The 19,988-nt window shown below is 43.8% G+C and overlaps 1 protein-coding gene across 12 annotated transcripts in view; it reads right to left on the minus strand.

Moving 5' to 3' along the window:
- Nucleotides 1–19,988, minus strand: part of anks1b (ankyrin repeat and sterile alpha motif domain containing 1B) — an 833,073-nt gene that overhangs the window by 538,293 nt on the left and 274,792 nt on the right. For all 12 annotated transcript variants that reach the window (XM_080207323.1, XM_080207312.1, XM_080207322.1 and 9 more), the window contains one exon: nt 5,200–5,356. In XM_080207323.1, coding sequence (XP_080063449.1) covers nt 5,200–5,356 — 157 coding nt within the window. The remainder of the gene's footprint in view (nt 1–5,199; nt 5,357–19,988) is intronic.

Below are 19,988 nucleotides of genomic sequence, written 5' to 3' on the forward strand. Positions count from 1 at the left end.
AGTAAGTTAGTTTTGGTGAAGGGAAATCAGCCTTGAAAATCATTTCAGCACATAATTATATCTTTGGTACATTTCTGCAGCATGATAACTAACCAAGACTCGGGGTCGGGGGGAGGTGGTGAAGCAGGTGACAGAGAAGAGGAAAAGACAATGAAAAATGAAGCAGCATAAGGACAGATGGAGACTAGGAAAAAGAAAAGGAACAATGCCAGCCAGGTGGGGAATAAAATGGGACGTGAGTCAGAACGATAACTGCATAACTGTAAAATGAATAGAAGTCAAAAAGAGAAAAAAAACAAAGTGGAAATAATTTGCAGGAGTTAGCTCTGGTTATGATTACTGAAATAGGAAGATTCAAAGAGATTTATTATATTTGCTTCCTTGTGTCACCAGTGATAGTATTTCAACAGTCAGAAACCAAGTGAAGCCCAAAAACCATCCCAGGCAGCGCATGGACCCGGAACAGCAGATGGAGGTTCATTCATGACTCACAGCCACTAAAGCTCCAGCAGGGAGCACGAGTAGTTTAAACTGGCATAAATCAATCAAACAGGCAATTAATGAACTCTACTGAGTCCCGGACCTGTAGACTAAATTTAATATGCAGGGTATTAATGCTCTGCGAGCATTTTCCGGAGACAGGATGTACAGGGTGGATTGAACAATCTTCAACTAAAAAAAAATATAAATTCAGCACATTTCAGGGACATAAAACAGAATTGCAACTAATAAAATAACTAAGATTTGAACTCCATGGTGGGAAAATTCGAAGAGGTCGCAAAAGCAGACACAGAGATTGTGATGCACAATTAACTTGAGCCCCTTCTTTCCAATGAAGGCATGATGCAAACTTCCTGCTGCCCACTGGCTTACATGCCAGTGGCAGACGCGTTGTAGCATGGCTGCTCTCCTATGCAGGGTGCAACATCATGAAAGGCGAGACTGAATTTCAGGCTAGCCTGCAGCTCTTAAAGACAACCTTCAGCTCTCAAACGGAAAGCACACTTTGCTGGAGGTGGTGTTGGAAGTCAATGTGATTGACTTAGGAAAGACACAGCAGTGTTGCAGAAGAGCAGAAAGTGGGCACCAAGGCTGTCCAACACAGCACCCAAAATCTTAATATGAGAGGATGGGAGCCCTCGATTCACAGGGAACTAGGTGTCCATGAGATACTGCAAAGGTAGTGGGCACGATAGACAAAGGACCTGGGTACATTGTCGCAAGAAGATTGCAACGCAAGGTCAAAGTCAGTGAATTCTTCAAATGCCATATCCCACCAAGTGGATCACTAGCCCTTACACGCTGCTCAATGCACCACACTCCCTCATTTGTCAAATAACTTACTCATACTTCATCTCACCCTCTGACTGCTGCAAGTCTCACACCCGTATTTTATAGGTTGACCTCACTGCCCACTATTCAACCATGACAAACACATCAGCAAAATCCTTAGGCACCTTTGCCTCTCCCTTGTATGACAAGTTGGTGCATAACAAGAGGCAATCGGAGCTGGCTGACGGAGACAAAGCAGAGCTGCATTGGTGTTATCCTGATGGAAGGGACAAGTATCCACCATGCTTGGAGCAACCATGACTGAAGCTATGGAAAACCATGGGGCTGAATGCATCAAAGATGATGTTACACTCACCTAATTCTCCCTCGTCCCACCATCTCTTTTGATTTACAAGCTGCAGATAGTTCAAGCAGGTCTTGGTTCTCCCCCCTCCCAAGATTACCCAACCCTCACTGCAACCCTACCCTAGCGTCCTTCTCCTTTCAAGATGCTCAGGAACCACAATCCGGCTGAGGAGTGGCACAGGACTAAAGTTCAAAAGGAAGAAGAGACTAATGATGATGATGAAATAGCATCTTTCCTCTCACCTTCACAGTCACTAACTCAGGGACTAACACGAGGCGCACTTTACAGGGCAGAAAAGACACACAGAGAGGCACTAGGCAACAATGACCTGCACCCAGGGAGAGGCGATGGCCTCGTGGTATTATCACTCGACTTTTAATCCAGAAACTCAGCTAATGTTCTGGGGACTCAGGTTCGAATCACACCACAGCAGCTAGTGGAATTTGAATTCAATAAAATCTATCTAGAATTAAGAATCTCCTGATGACCATGAATCCATTGTTAATTGTCAGAAAAACCCATTTGGTTCACTAATGTCCTTTAGAGAAGGAAATCTGCCGTCCTTACCTGGCCTGGTCTACAGGTGACCCCAGAGCCACAGCAATGTCGTTGACTTTCAACTGCCCTCTAAACAAGGACAATGACAGCCAGCCAGCGATGCCCATGTTCCACAAATGAATAAAACAAAAAATAGTGCCAGATCACCAGAGGGTGGGGGTCATGTGACTTTTGCTGTGGAAGAATCCAGTGAGGACTTTGATGGGACAGCCAACAGGAAAATGGTTGAAAGGGATTCATGAGAAAAGCTCGGTCACTGGCAGGCCTGCCTGAAAGCCTGCGGTCACTGTCCAGTAGCATAGAGGGTTTCACTCCACCCAGGCATGGGGCTTTGGGCAGAGCTCGGCAATGGTGGGCAGTTCCATGAGAAAACCCGTGAGGTGGCGTCTGGTGTGGATGTCTCAGCTTCCAGAGCAACACGGGCAGAGACCACCCAACACCCGAGCTCTGAGGTGGGAGTCACAACTACTCAGCTTGTGGTCACACAGGCTTAGAATGCCAACAGAATGGCTGTGAATACTGGTGCCCACGGGGGCTTACAGGGTCTCACAGCTGTCCAGCAAGCTGCCCAGCAGCACATTTCTCAGATTGCTGAGGGGTCTGTGTCCTGGGGAAGCCACTCAAAGTCTAGGGTTATCTCCAGTAATAACTGCTGAGTCTGTGTGTAAGGGGCTATGCAGTAAGTCTCACAACACCAGATTAGAGTCCAACCAGTTTATTTGATAGTAATTCCATAAGCTTTCGGAAACGGTGTCCCTTCGTCAGGTGTGGGGAAGGTGTTGTGAGACGTCTTGCTGTGTTTACCCCAGTCCAACGCCAGCATCCCTACATCATGTAAGGAGCTATGCCACAGTGATGTCAGTCAGAGGAAAGATGACGACTGAGTAATGAGAGAATAGCTCCAGCTATGTCTTGGTCTTGTTTGACTTTCCAAAGTAATAAGCAAATAAATAAGTGTGCTTCCAATTAATGACCATTGCTTCCAACAACAGCCCTTCAAGAACAAGAAGCTAACAAGCTCTGAAATAAAGCCACAATGCTAATGGTCCATGAAGCATTAATCTCTTTCAGGTTGACAGCTTTCCTCCTTCCACAACTGCCGTCCCAACAGTGCCCCTGTCACTTGCCCACCAACAATGACTGCTGCTACCTATGAGAAACTGGTGCAGTCCAAAGCCAGGCCTTCTAAGCCAGGAGGTGAAAGGGGTTCTCCTGGAAGGACTACAGTGAAAGTCAGCAGTCTTACACCAGCAGTACAGCAGCCATTGGAAGGATGAGCACTGTGTAGGAGTCCTGGGACAGTGAAAGGACACAACGGGGGACAGGCAGCAAGACAATGATGGGTTTGTGCGTCAATGGATGGTTTGACTGATGAGGCTATTTCCGAATATTTTCTTTATAGGAGGTGTGGGAGAGTTTGTTGAACAGGAAATTGAAATTGCATTTACTAGCAGTGAAATCAGGTGAGCCAATCCCACAAAGATTGGCCAGACAGGGGATGTGTTGGATGCCTCGCATCTTCCTCCTCCTCATCGTGTAGTTAATAAAGAGCTTGTGTAGATTGCTACAGGCCACAACAAACCTTGCTCAATAGATCACTGCAGCAAAGCTAATGTTTCATACCCCAAGCTTCTGCTCGATGATGAGTCGTGTGGCAGCAGGATTCTTGTCATTACGCACGCTCTGCCCCCGAGTCACGATTCAGGTGGATAGCCTTTGTAAGTCTGTACTCACACTGTGGTTTCTCGAGGTGACTCAAATGCTGACGGTTTAGCACACCGGCCGAGAATATAGGCGTCGAGATTGCTGCCAGGGCATAAGGCACTCAGCTACATGAATCACTGAGGAGTCACACAGCAGCTGGACAGTGAAGGAATGGAACACTTTGTGGTCGCAGTATGTCTCTGAATTGACATGCAGCTTGTGCAGAGTGACAGCTGTGCAGTTAATGACACCCTGCAATCCACCAACGCTACATTCTGCCTCACTCATTCTGAATAAAGAGGACGCAATGTATTCCTTTTTCTGCATACAGCGTCAGTCACCTTTTTTACAAAACAATGGATGGCAAACAACAAGATGTCAACTTTAACAAAACTGTATTTATACCTCCAATGTAATAATATATCCCAAGGTGTATCACAGGGAAGTTATAAAACAAAATTCAGCACCAAGCCACTTAAAGATATCTTATCGCAGATGTTCACAAACTTGGTCAAAGAAATAGATTTTAAGAAGCATCTTAAAGGAGGGAACTAACGACCAAGGTAGGGAAACACTAGAGTCACATCTGGATCACAAGCTGCCTGATGTTACTGTCTTCCCTCTCTGCATGCTTCCAGGACATACTCCCAGAATCCACACCATTCCATTCAAAATAACATCCAGTGTCACTTGCACCGAGGAATGTAGATACAGTGAGGACCCAAAATGACACCTGTAGCACCAAACCTCCTGGTGCGATCATATTTTACAGCAAATGTAAGAAAGAATCTTGTGATGCAGTAGGTGGCATCCTAGAACCTCTGCGTTCAAGTCCCACCCCAGGACTTGATGGGCCAAAGAAGGTACATTCATTACGCGACCAAACAGGTTGCATATCCTCCAGCATGCCAATGGCTGGCAGGAAGAGCAGAAGCCGCTCCTGCTCAGCGGCACCCCTCAACCTATTGCAGGTAAAAAAAACTCCATATGGGAGCAAATGGAAATCTACCTTGTGTACCACAGGATGCAGGAAGTGAAACAAGTAAGAAAGATGAAATTATATAACTTTCTTTGCACAGGTTTCAAAAGTTTACTTAATTCGACTATGGATCCTCAATATGACTGCTTAAAAATCGATCAGTTTCAGTATTTCAGAGTTTCAAACTTGGGAATAAACCTTATTCAAGCACAAGTATTTAATGTCCATCAGATAATAAAAATCAGGGAATTATAAAGCATTTTGTGTACAGAATGAATGAAGAAAAAAAAACAGGAAGCACCAAACATGCAGAGCCCACCTGCTCATTGACTCGCGAATGGGATGGCCCATGGTGGATTAGAATTTTCACAATATCCATGTCCCCCTTCCAAGCAGCCAAATGGAGTGGAAAGCAACCCTTGTTATCTGCCACATTGGTGGAGGCTTCGTACTGCAGGAGCTTCAGAACAACATCCCTACAAGATAAGGGTCAAAACATAAACAGGAGAAATCACCTGGAATTTCATTCAGAGTCAAAGCCATAACTAAAGTCTGAAAGGGAACAATGTCATCGACCTGAAATGTTAAGTGTTTCTCTTTCGACGGGTGTTCTTGGACTTGTTCGATACTTTGAGCTTTCTCTGTGACTACATGTACAATATTTTGCAGCAACATGTACAATAAAACACAAAGCCAGTAGTATGTACTCTGCAGTAGTGGCAGCAGGAGGTAAAGTACAATACATGACTGTGATAAAAATATAACACAATGTCATGCAATGCCCTGGACCAGGCTTGTCCAGCCTTTTCACACTGAGGGGCCACGTTTCAAAACTCTTCTCACTCAAGATGCACAAATTTCAGAAAGATAACATTTGGCACAACATGCATCTCAATTAAGAAAAAAACAGATGAAGAGACAATACGCCGAGTAAAAAAAAGAAATAATAAATAAAGATGAGTACTGAAGTTTAATGCTTAGAAATTACAAATTGTTTCTCGCCCCACATTTGCTGCGAATTGACTCAAAAGCAGCAGACACAGGAACGAAACAGTCTGTGATTGGAGGAGCAGCTCCATGCGGATTCTTCCACTGAAACATAACTATTTAATTAGCATTTTGAAGACCGACTCTGGGGGCTGTATAGAGGGGCACCGAGGGCCGCATTTTGCCCTCAGGCTGCACACTGGACAAGTCTGTTCTCAAAAGTAAAGAAAAAGTTTATTCATTAGTCACAAGTAGTCTTGCATTATCACTGCAGTGAAGTTACTGTGAAAATCCCCTAATCGCCACATTCCTGCGCCTGTTCAGGTCAATGCACCTAACCAGCACATCTAATACCTTGTCAACTAATGGACCGGAAGACTTCCCAACACTATGGGCTTGAGATGTTTCTTAATAGAGTCAGGCTAACAAACAGGGAAGCAAATCTAAACACAGATTGTGGAAGGAAACCAGAACACCTGAAGGAAACCAATGCAGACATGGGGAGAATGTGTGAACTCGACATAGACAGTGACCTGAGCCAGGAATTGAACCCAGTTCAGGTACTGAGAGACAGCAGTGCAAACCACTGTGCCACTGTGCCACCTTGTCAGGTGACAGGGTTGATGTCACTGTCAGTACCAATATCAGTGGTATGTCATAGGCAGCACAATGCCATAGGTAACATGTGATCCAAATGTTGCTGTGGTGTGTACGGCACGACTTAGTGGTAGACTAGAGACTTGGCTCGTGGAATTAAAAATAAATTCTTCACAGATCAGATAACACAAAAAGCAATCATTTCACTAATACTGTTAGTGCCAGGACCAACAAAAATTCCTTGGTTCTAAACCATACAGTAATTAAAAGCATGCAACGCAGAAGACTGAACAAATCCAACCACTTAAACCTAAGTGTGAATGATTAAGAAAACCTTTTCCTGAAGGAACGGAATGACATTGTCGCATTGAACACTGATGTAAAAACATTCGTCTCCTTACTCTCAAGGCAATTTGTTTCTTGAAAAAAATCCTGCTGCTCCACAGAAAGTAACAAGCAGTCCGTGGAAATGTTGAAAGCTGTTTCATTACAAGATTTGTGGAATTTCAGCATGGACATTAACCCCCTCATGCCACAAGTTACAAAAACTGCTTAGAATGCCTTTTTTCTTTAAGGCGCCGAGGACAATTTAAGTCCACCAATATCCTGGCAATTAATAATTCACAGATCAGAGACTGAAATTGGAACTTCCTTAGCTCTCTGTGTGTGTCCTAATACATGGTGAATTTACACACTATTTGGTAAGCAGGGGAAGAAACTTATATTTGTAATGCACAATTAGTGATAAATATTACAGTTAACTTTTTAAGAACAGGGGAAATTGGAGCAGGAGTAGGCCATTCATTTCTTTGAGCCTGTTCAGCCATTCAATTAGTCCTTGGTTTCAACAATATTTCCCTGCACTGTTCCCGTTTCCCTTGATGTTTTCAATATTGAAGAGTCTATCCATCTCTGTCTCGAACCTACACAACAACTGAATATAACAACTGAAGCCAACAACTCCACAGACCTCCGGGGCAGAGAATTCCAAAGATTCACTGTCCTCTGAGTGCAGAAATTCCACCTCAATTCAATCTGAAATGCCCTGCTCTTATTCTGAGACTGTGTCCCCCTAGTTCTAGAAAGCACCCCGTCTGCACCCCACTAAGCCCTGTGAAACATCTTCTTACACTTACCCTCTGAAGCCCTCTAAGAATATTGTATGTTTGAATGCGATCACCTTTCATTCTTGTAAACTCCACAGAATAAAAGCCCAGTCTAATTAATCTTTTTTTCCGTAACAGACTCGACAGATACATTTCGCTTACACAGCAAATAACATCATGTGAATCAGCATGATTAACATACTTAAAAGGGTATTTAAAACAAAATTTAAAGGAAGATACGTTTCAGGATAAAAAAGTGATTAATCTCCAGTGACCTCTACTGGGAAATGAGTTTATTTTGACAAAAGGTAAGACAGGTTTGGACTCGTTTGAGAGTCTTACTTGTGACATGGATAAGTAGCATTCACTTTTCTTTCTTCATTCGTGGGACATGGGTGTTGCTGGCTGACCAGCATTTATTGCCCATCCCCAGTTGTCCTTGTTGAGAGGGCAGTTGAGAGTCAACCATGTTGCTGTAGTTCAGGAGTGACATGTACACCAGACCAGATTTCCCTCCATAACAAACATTATTGAAGCTGATGGGATTTTCCGAGAATCGCCTATGGTTTCATGGTCATCAGTAGATTCTTAATTCCAGATTTATCTTTTAAATCAAATTCACATTCCACCATCTGTTGTGATGGGATTCAAATCCAGATCTCCAGAACATAAGCTGAGTTTCTGGATTAATAGACTAGCAATAACACCATCGTTACCAATTAGGACTTGCAAATAAGGTCATCACCTCCCCTTACCTAAACCGTAGTATAACAGTTTGGTTTTTTTTGACCATTTGTAAATATAAATGTGTTTTAAAAGCAGTGTTTAGATTTGCTTCCCTGTTTGTTAGCCTGTCTCAATTAAAAAAACATCTCAAGCCCATAGTGTTGGGAAGTCTTCCAGTCCTGGGCCATTTCCAGGTTCTCCCTTCTGCCTGTGGACACGGGAGATAAAACAGATTCACAGGTGCAGGTCGTGATGTCCAGAAACTGTGTGATAAGATATTGGTGTTTAACCATAAAGGCCTTTCTGCAAGGTACCAGGGAACAACCCATGGTACTGCACAACAGCATGAGCCATTTCACAAGAAAGGAGAAAAAAAATGAGATGGAAATATTAGATCGAAAGTTTAAAAAAAAATATACAATAAAATGATCAGGAACATGGGGAAAAAAGTCCAGTGCCAGCAAAGACAAATGGTCCACGGGACCAATCCCAAAAACTACTACCCTCAACAAACTGCCTCCATCAGCATATCTTTTCTATACATTTTCCATTTTATTTTGAAAAAGATGATCTGAGACCAGGTCCCAAAGTTTTTGATATGTGTGATAACCCCCATGACTTGCATGGTGAATCACTAATTGTAGGACTCACTGAATATGAGCTCCCTGGGGGTTTTTAATTAACTAAACAGATAGAGCTCATTTACCAATCCTGTATATAGCAAGACCATGAGTGGGTCCATTATTCCTTTGTCCTGGTTGGGACCGGTTCTGTTCACCACAGGCTTGTGTTTTTTGCATTTTTTTGTGCAATAAAGCACTGTTCCTTTACTGCCAACTCCTGGAATTATCATAGTAAGATTCAATTAGGGCCCAGTAACATTTTGTGGAAAGTAGACAAAATGTGAGATCCCAATTACTCACTAAGAGAACAGAACTATTAGGTTCTATGCTTTTGGAATAAACAAGTTAAACTTTACAGAATCCGAAAGGTAAGACACTTCGCAATTGCTATTTAATGCTGTAGTGTTCAGAATTACCATAACAGGCAAACTGGGTTCTTGTGAATCACATTGCACAATGACAGATGAGACCAAGACCAAAACCAATCCCAAGTATTTCTCGGCAACCCACCCTGATGTCAATATTCACAGTGAGTTACACAATCTCACTAAAAGTGGAAGATCCAGTCTTGGAATTCCCTCTAAAAGTACCCTATGAGAGGGGATTGGGGGTGAGGGTACTGTGGGGATCAGGGAGGCCCCATGTGGGGCTCTGTTAGGGTCTTAATCTGACATTTAAAGTGTTTTTATCTAATAACATAATAGGAGCAGGAGTAGGCCATCTAGCCCTTCGAGCCTGCCCCACCATTCAATAAGATCATGGCTGATCTGATGTGGCTCAGTTCCACTTTCCTGCCTTCTCCCCATAACCCTTAATCCCCTTGCCTATCAAAAACCTATGTACCCGTGTCTTAAATATATTTAGCGAGGCAGCCTCCACCACTTCAACGGGCAGAGAATTCCAGAGATTCACCACCCTTTGAGTGAAGAAGTTCCTCCTCAACTCCATTCTAAACTGCACCCCCTCCTTATCTTGAGGCTGTGCCCTCTAGTCCTACTGTCCTTTCTGAGCGGAAAGAGCCTCTCCACCTCTATCCTATCCATCCCATTCATCATCTTATATATCTCAATGAGATTTCCCCTCATTATTCTAAACTCCGAGTACAAGCCTAGTTTATTCAGCCTCTCCTCATAGCTCAACCTCCTCAACTCCGGTATCAGCCTGGTGAACCTCCTCTGCACTCCCTCCAAGGCCAAAATATCCTTGCGCAAGTGCGGCAACCAAAACTGCACACAGTACTCCAGCTGCGGCCTCACCAGTGCCCTGTACAGTCGCAGCAAGACCTCCCTACTTTTATATTCAATCCCCCTCGCGATGAAGGCCAGCATCCCATTCGCCTTCCTGACCACCTGCAAGCTGGGTTTTTGGCGACTCATGCACAAGGACCCCGAGGTCCCTCTGCACCGTAGCATGCTGCAGTTTGTTGCCCTGTAAGTAGTAATCCTTCCTACCAAAGTGGACAACTTCACACTTGCCAACATTAAATTCCATTTGCCATTTCCTGGCCCATTCGCCCAGCCTATCTAGATCCCTCTGCAGACTTTCCACACCCTCCGCACAATTTGCCGTTCCACCAATCTTGGTGTCATCAGCAAATTTTGACACCATACACTCTGTTCCCTCCTCCTGATCGTCTATATAAATGGCAAATAGCTGAGGCCCCAGCACCAATCCCTGGGGCACTCCACTAGTCACCAACTGCCAATCCGAATAGCACCCATTGACCCCCACTCTCTGCCTCCTATTTGACAGCCAATCCCCTATCCACGCTAACACCCTACCCCCAACTCCATGCCCCCAACCTTCTAACAACCTCTTGTGCGGCACCTTGTCAAACGCCTTCTGAAAATCAAGAAAGACCACATCCACCGGCTTTCCTCTATCCACCGCCCTAGACACATCCTCATAGAACTCCAATAAATTTGTCAGACATGAATTCCCCTTAACGAAACCGTGCTGCGTCTGCTCTATCAAATAATACTCCTCAAGATGCCTCGCTATTTTCTCCTTGATTACGGATTCAAGCAATTTACCTACAACAGACGTTAAACTAACCGGCCTATAATTCCCTACCTTTTGCCTGCTACCTTTCTTAAACAACAGCGTAACATTAGCCGTTTTCCAATCTTCCGGCACTTCCCCGGAATCCAGCGAGGTTTGGAAAATAATCATCGAGGCATCTCCTTCTAACTCTGTCAGAGTAACTACGAATGTGAAACTGGCAGAACCATCCGAAGTTGACGATTTATAAAATCGGTTGGTCAGGTAGTTCCCAGCCCTGCGCAATTGTCCAGCGCACGTTCATCCTTCTGGGCAATTACCAGGTAAACTCTGACCTGGGAACTTATGAGAGGGATTCCCCAGCATATCAATGGGTATTCCCAAGTCCAGCAATGCTGAGAAGCCAGGAAGTTGTGGCCCAGTAACTCATTTATATAATACATTTAACATAATAAAACTTCATAGAAGTTCTATGAAACAAAATTTGGCATCGAGCCACAAGCGCTGTTTGGACAAGTGACCAAATAATGATAAGAGTATCCCCAAAGGGGGAAAATGAGATTGAAAGGTGTAAGGAAGGAATTCCAGACTTGGGGCCACAGCCACCAACAGTGGAGTGATTCAAATCATGGGTGCTGAAGAGACCAAAATTCGATGAGGGACAGAGGGAATGGCGAAGCCATGGAGGTACTGGAAAACAGGGTGAAAGTTTTAAATTCAAGGTACGACATGGCAGGAAGCCAATGTAAATCAGCAAACACAGGGCAACAGTCCAAATCTGCATGATAAATTCTCCCTCGGTGTATCCAAACAGGCGCTGGACTGTGGCAACTCGGGGATTTTCACAGTAACTTCACTGCAGTGTTAATGTAAGCCTACTTGTGACTAATAAACAAATTTTTAAAAATAAGTAACCGAGGCTCACTGTGAATTAAGACAGGCAGCAGAATTTTGGATCACTTCACATTTACTGTGGGAGAGCAACCAGGGAGTGCACTGGAATACTCAAGATAAGAGGCAGGAGTGAGTGTTTTCAGAGGCAGATGTCTGAGGTAGGATTGGAAGATGCACAATGTTCCAGAGTTGGAAATGGGAGATCTTAGTTATAGCATGAAGGGGTGACTGGAAGCTCATTGCGTGGTCAAATAAGACACCAAAGGTTAAAAATGGAGTGTAGTCTCAGACAGTTGACAGGGAGAGGAATGCTGTCGATAACTAGGGAACAAAGTTTAGGGATTGTAAACACTACCTCTGATTTTACCAAAATATAATTGAAGCAAATTTCTGTCAGATAAACAGCCTGATTGTTTGTGGTGTAAATAAACCATGCACCTTTAACTGCTCCAACCTTGTCTAGATAGGCACATTAATCAAATTGACGATTTTGTTCCTTTGAGATTATGTTGGATGTATAAAATACTGAGAACATAAGAACATAAAGAAATAGGAGCAGGAGTAGGCCAACTAGCACTTCGAGCCTGCCCCGCCATTCAATAAGATTATGGCTGATCTGTCGTGGCTCAGTTCCACATTCCCACCCTCTCCCCATAACCCTTAATCCCCTCTCATCAAAAACCCATCAACCCGCGTCTTAAAAATATTTAGCGAGGCAGCCTCCACCACTTCAACGGGCAGAGAATTCCAGAGATTCACCACCCTTTGAGTGAAGAAGTTCCTCCTCAACTCCGTTCCAAACCGCCCCCCCTTTATCTTGAGGCTGTGCCCCCTAGTCCTACTGTCCTTTCTGAGCGGGAAGAGTCTCTCCACCTCTATCCTATCCATCCCATTCATCATCTTATACGTCTCAATGAGATCTCCCCTCATTCTTCTAAACTCTAATGAGTACAAGCCCAGTTTATTCAGCCTCTCCTCATAGCTCAACCCCCTCAACTCCGGCATCAGCCTAGTAAACCTCCTCTGCACTCCCTCCACGGCCAAAATATCCTTGCGTAAGTACGGCGCCCAAAACTGCACACAGAACTCCAGCTGCGGCCTCACCAATGCCCTATACAGTCGCAGCAAGAGTAAACTCTTGTAAACTCTGAGTAAACTCAATGAAAGATAGATTTGAGACAAAAAGGACAATTAATTATAGAATCTATACACTTACTTATGACTATTGAAATAACAATTCCAGTCAGATTGCTCCTTAAATAACATGGCCCAGATTATTCAACCTTTTGAACAATGGGTCTTAAAAAGCAAACAGTGAGTCCCAGTGACTTTAGATCACTTATGATTTTCATAGAGACTGCTAACTTGAAAAACTCCAGGCTCAGTTAATAGCTGAATAAATGACTAGATTTCAGATTAAGATATTTACTGTAAGAAACAGGCTAAAAGCACTACTGAATAAATACCACTGTTGTCAGCAATTTATGTCTTAAAAACTACAGAAAATATTTAACACAACTGAAAAAAAAATCACCGTTGAGTATACATTACACCCTCTTTCAGTAGGCATTCAATTCTCCCAGAGTCAGTCTAAAATTCTTTGTTTTCAAACTTTTACTTCTATTCTTTTCTCAGCTTGATAACTTCTAACCCCAGAACTACTGTTCATGATGCAAGTATTACTGGAGATCCTTCCTCTAACAAGGAGGAGGCATATCTTCCAACTTTAATTTAATTCCTCACAAATTTGACCTTTTCAATGCAAGCGTGAGCTGCCACCTGCAATTGTGGTGAACCACAAAAACTTTCAGCTCCTAGCTGCTTCCTCTCTCCCAAGCCCCAGCAGACTAGGCTACAAATATGCATCATCTTAGGAAAGCCTTTAATCTGATCTTCACAATGGCCTCCTCTACACCCATTCCTTTGATGAAGTGAATCACATGGGCCTTGTATCCAATTAGAATTACTGATTAGCTATTCTTCAGACCCCAACTCTATTCTATTCTATCCTGGAATCGAATGAACAGGTCAAAGCATATCCTTTTACAAGTTGATATTTTTAGCACTTCCCTGGACTTTGCAGAGACTCAGTCTGTCCACTGGTATTACAGCTGCCTTCAAGTCTGAATATCTTGCACCTCTTTCCAAATAAAACAATATGGCCTCTCTTTAATTTCTAACAATCAAACCAGCTAGGCTTGCTGTCAGGCAGACTTCAGAACAGGTATATTAACCCCCTTTATTTTACTTTAAATTAAAAGCACAGTCCTAAAACATAATAATCTTATAAATCTCATAATTGGAACAATGTCCAGGGGATTGATTAGACTGCTGCTCAAACCATATAACCATTACTGCTCATCTTCAAATCAATTGAATAATTAGCCTGATATTTATAACCCTTCTCTTGTGTATTTGGATAGCATATTCTTTATTAAAGCAATACATAGGCCCAATCACTTTTGACATAATATCTTATGCTGTGCTCTTACAAAAGATCATTGTAACAGGCCCATTGAAGCAGCCCATTGAATCAAAAATTCCTCTTGATCTGAGCAGGTTAAATCTCACGTCGTTTTCAATGAGATAAGTATAGATAACCTCAAAGTGCTTCCATTTCTCCTTATCAAGGATTCTAACTTAATCTCAGCTCCAATCCTCCTGTCATTCACAGCAATAATGTGGACAAATTGTATTTACGTTTGCTCGTCAAATCTCAGTACAAGTCCAGCAAACGTCATAGTTCTCTTCAGGGTTTTACTCATCATGGTCATGGTTACAGCGAAATCATGTCTAAAATCTTTCAAAAGAACTCAAAGAAGTTTCAGGATAAACCACTTACTACATGAAGTTGCTGCATCATTGGGTCCAATTAGCAGAGAATTTAAATAGCCTTACACTATTTTGACAGCAAACTAGGGTCCAATGAGATCATCACTTAATCTACATTCAACATGGCTTTGGTCAGACCCAAGGACAGAAGCAGAAGGTGGGCTTCCAAACAAGGATCGCATACTGCATTCTTCAAAAGACTCTTGCATATATGTACTGTTTTCCTTGATGATTTGGGTGCTAACCCTCCATTGACCTAGAGTCTCCAAGAATTAAAGGCACTGATATTTGCAACACTGGAGAAAAATCATGCTTTCATTAAAAGAGGTTGCTTTCATATAACATTTTATTTGAACATTTCTCTTTATAAGATATAGAAATACTGAAAATGGGGGGAAATGGCTGTTTAGCTGACAGTGAAGCCTCAACCACTTGGGTAATGAGTATTTTTGCTTTCCAGTTGGCATAGGAAGGCAGCATGTCACAAGGCTGCGTGTGTTGGCTGACTACTGTCTGCAATGTAGGGGCAAGTCATGTTTTTTCTCATCCATTCATGGGACATGAGCATTGCTGATTGTCCCACATTTATTGCCCATCTCTAGCTGCCCTTGGATGGCAGTTGAGAATCAATCACATTGCAATGGCTCTGGAGTCACAGGTAGGCCAGACTAGCAGATTTCCTTCCCTTACAGACATTACCGAACCAGATGGGTTTTTTTGACAATGATTTCATGATCAGTAACTTCTTAATTCCAAATTTTTTTTTAAATTGAATTCAAATTCCAGCATCTGCCATGGTAGGATTCAAACCTGGGTCCCTAGAACACTAGCTGAGTTTCTGAATTAATCAGTCTAGCGATAAAACCACTAGGCCTTCGCCTGCTTAGTGATGAAACTTCCAAGAATACACCTAATCACAATCGGCAACATCATGGCCACAAGATATCACAAAGCACCTCACTGTCAATTAGGTACTCCTGAAGTGCTGTCACTATTTGGTAGTATTCAGTAAAATGATTTAGCATCCGTCACTGTTTAAAAAAATTATAAAATTATATGTTTGATTTAGCCAAAAATTGTAACTGAGAATTTCTCCGATTTTGGTTGCACTTGGTGCCAGTTTAAAGGAAATAGATTTAATGGCACATCATAATGAAATTGAGACCTGTTTGGCCAACAGCAGAGTGGAAACATGTTTTAGAACAAATCCATAGCCACGTACATAATTTCAAACAGATTAGGCACAAACAGTTCCAGCACACAAACAATACAGAAGTGACTTTTTATTTTCTTTTGTTTCTTTTTCCCCCCCCCTTCCTTTCTCTTATTTTCCCCTTCACTTATCCTACTCCTTCCAGAAGGGATTTGATAAGGTATCACTTCAAATGTTGTGGAAAATAAAAGTTCCTGTTATAGGGGCTAACAAATTAGCTTAGACAAGAAGATTGGCCGGCTAACGGGAAGCACAGAGTAGGCAAAAATAGGTCTTTATAAGCTTGTCAAGATGTAACAAGCGGTGCACCATGGGGACCAGTGCTGGAACCTCAACCGTTCACAATTTATATAAGTGACTTGGATAAAAAGGACAAAAGGTATGGTTGTCAACTTTGCTGATAATACAAAGAGAAATAGTAAGTTGTGAAGAGGACATATGGAGGTCACAAAGGGATAGGTTAAGTAGGTGGGTAAAGGTCTGACAGATGGGAAAATGTGAAATTGTCCATTTTGGTAGGAAGAATTAAAAAGTAGTATATTATGTAAATAGTGAGAGACTGCAGAACTCTGATACAGAAAGATCTGGGTGCTCTAGTGCATGAATCACAAAAGGCTAGTACATAGGAACAGTAAGTAATTTGAAAGTTAATAGTATATTATTAATTATTGTGAAGGAAATTGAATACAAAAGTAGGGAGGCTATGTTTCAGTTCTGTAAAGCAGTAGTCAGACCACATTTGGAATACAGTGTACAGTATTGGTCATCTTTAACGAAGGAAGTAAAATACGTTGGAAGGAGTTCAGGGAAGGTTTACCAGACTGTTTAAATTATTTATTTATTGTATTTACTGCTTTAAGAATTCTGAGGGAGTGGTTAGCAGGCAGTTGTGAGCCATCAGCTTTAATTATCAACTGGCCACACGGTGAAGCCTTCCATTGTTTGCTGGAGCAGACGAGTGAAGGAGCAGAGAGAGAGCTAAGATTTTACCGTTAAAAACCTGTTTAAAATAAGTTTAAAGCACTTTGTTCTTTGTAGAACTGTTTAAAGCATTTATTTATTGTATTTACTGCTTTAAGAATTCTGAGGGAGTGGTTAGCAGGCAGTTGTGAGCCATCAGCTTTAAATCAGCGCCAGGTTTAAATGGAGTCCTGGTGTAGACAGCGGGCAGCGGAGTGAGAGGGAAGCAGAGTGAGCTATTAGGGCTTAATATCAAAAAGGGCTTGAAGGAAAAAAGGCCAGGTGAGTTCGTTTGAAAAACAAGGAAAAAAAACAAAAAAAAATTTTTTCAAAACTACTACAGTGAATAATGGAGGGGCATGTGATGTGTGGTTTCTGTATGATGTGGGAACTGGTGGACTCCAGGGTCCATCCCAGTGACCATGTCTGTAGTAAGTGCAGGTTGCTGGAGGAGCTCCAGCTCAAGGTGGATGAGCTGGCCTCTGAGCTACAGACACTGAGGCTCATCAAGGGGAGAGAGGGTGCCATTGTCAATGGGGTGCAAGTGACATCCACCCCCCCTAGACTGGCTAACTCCAAGGGTCAGGGACAAGAGGGGGCTGCTGGGAGGAGGAAGGGGGGTGGGGAGCGGAGGCCTCAGCCTCTTAATCTGCATAACAGGTTTGAGGTTCTTGCTTCCAGGCTGGACGAGAACGAGGCAGGTGAGGTTGGTGAGCAAACTGCACACGGTACAGTGATGCAGCAGGACATAGGCAAAGAGAGGGGGAAAAGGAACGTAGTAGTGATTGGGGATAGTGGGGTGAAGGGTATTGACACTGTCCTTTGTCACAATGACAAAGCGCACAGAGGAGTGTGTTGTCTGCCTGGTGCTCGGGTACAGGATGTCGCATCTGGGCTGCAGAGGAACCTGGAGTGGGAGGGTGAGAATCCGGTCGTTGTGGTACATGTGGGTGCTGGCGACGTAAGCAAAATGCAGACTGAGGATCTGGGGAGGGAGTATGAAAAGCTGGGAATGGAATTAAAAAGTAGAACCGACAAGGTGGTTATCTCTGGGCTACTGCCTGAACCGAGTGCAGACGGGTGTAGGGTTGACAGGATTAAAGGAAGTGAATGGGTGGCTCAGGGATTGGTGTGGGAGGAATGGGTTTGAATTTATGGGGCATTGGCACCAGTGTTGGGGTAGGTGGGACCTGTTCGGGCGGGATGGGGTTGGTCTGAACCGTGCTGGGACCAGAGTGCTGGCGAATCGAGTAAAGAGGAGTGTAGACAGGGCTTTAAACTAATTAGGTGGGGGGGGGGGGGGGGGGGGGGGGTGCGAGGGTAGGTGATGTTACGAGATCTAAAGTTAAGGATAGGGTACAGGTAAGGGAAGAGGCCGAGGATGCCCCAATAATAGAGGGAGTAGGGGGCGAGTATGGTTGGTGGCGTTACGGCAAATAGGGTCCAGGTGAAGGCTGGGATGAAAGCACTTTATCTGAATGCACGAAGCATTCGGAATAAAGTGGATGAGCTGGTGGCGCAGATCGACACAAATGGATACGATCTGGTGGCCATTACAGAGACGTGGCTGCAGGGTGACAGGGACTGGGAGCTGAATGTACAGGGCTATCAAGTGTTTAGGAAGGACAGGCAGGAGGGAAAAGGGGGGGAGCGTAGCTCTGCTGATTAAGGATAGCATCACGGTGGTAGCAAGGGATGATATTGGAGCCAAGGAGCAGAGGGTGGAATCGTGGTGGGTGGAGATTAGGAACAGCAAAGGGAGGAAGACGCTGGTGGGTGTCGTCTATAGGCCCCCGAATAATGATCTGGAGATGGGGCGGGCTGTTAACACGCAAATAAGTGCGGCGTGCAGGAATGGGACGGCCGTAGTTATGGGGGATTTCAATCTGCATATTGATTGGTCGACCCATGTTGGACGCGGGGGGCTCGAGGAAGAGTTCTTGGAATGCTGCCGGGATAGCTTCCTCGAACAGTGTGTGTTGGAGCCGACGAGGGAGCGAGCTATCTTGGATCTGGTGCTATGTAATGAGGCGGGTAGAATTAGGGACCTTGTGGTGAAGGATCCTCTTGGGGAGAGTGATCATTGTATGGTGGAGTTTCTGGTGCAGATGGAGGAGGAGGAAGTGGGTTCCCGGACACGCGTCCTTTGTTTGAATAGAGGGGAGTACGGTAGGATGAGAGAAGAATTGGCGAATGTGGACTGGGGGAGCGCGTTGGAGGGAGGGTCTGTTGAGGAGCAGTGGAGGATCTTTAAGGAGATCTTTCTTGGTGCTCAGCAGAAATTTATTCCGATGGTCAAAAAGGATGGTAGGAGGAGAGGTAATAAGCCGTGGATACCAAAGGAGGTGAAGGAAAGTGTTAAATTAAAAGCGGAGGAATTTAGAGTAGCTAAGAGTAGTGGGCGAGAAGAGGATTGGGAGAGGTTTAAATGTCAACAAAGATTGACAAAGAAGTTGATAAAGGAGGGTAGGAGAAACTATGAAGCTGGGCTAGCGCTTAATATAAAAAAGGATAGCAAGAGTTTTTATAAATATATAAAAAGGAAGAGGCTGGCTAGGGTGAATGTTGGTCCTTTAGAGGATGAGAAAGGGGACCTAGTGGTAGGGGATGGGGATATGGCTAAGGTATTGAATAACTTTTTTGTTTCTGTCTTCACGGAGGAGGACGTGAATAATTTGCCGGGTGTTAGCGATGGAAAGGTGATAGGACTGGAGGGTCTTAATGACATTACTGTTACTAGAGAGGCGGTGCTCGACAGACTGGAGGGGCTGATTGTGGACAAGTCCCCGGGACCGGATGGAATGCATCCGAGGGTTCGGAAAGAAATGGCGGAGGTGATAGTGGATGCCTTGGTGGTTATTTTCCAGACGTCGCTGGATTCCGGGGAAGTGCCGGATGATTGGAAAACGGCTAATGTTACGTCGTTGTTTAAGAAGGGTGCCAGGCAAAAGGCGGGGAATTATAGGCCGGTTAGTTTAACGTCTGTGGTAGGTAAAATGTTAGAATCTGTCATTAAGGAGGAAATTGCGAGGCATCTTGAAGGGAATTGCTTGATAGAGCAGACGCAGCACGGTTTCATTAAAGGGAAGTCGTGTCTGACAAATTTACTGGAGTTCTATGAGGATGTGTCTAGGGCGGTGGATAGAGGAGAGCCGGTGGATGTGGTCTT

This window comes from Carcharhinus amblyrhynchos, chromosome 19 (assembly GCF_965287045.1).
Source record: "Carcharhinus amblyrhynchos chromosome 19, sCarAmb.v2.hapA, whole genome shotgun sequence".
In the NCBI taxonomy this organism is placed as follows: Eukaryota; Metazoa; Chordata; class Chondrichthyes; order Carcharhiniformes; family Carcharhinidae; genus Carcharhinus; species Carcharhinus amblyrhynchos.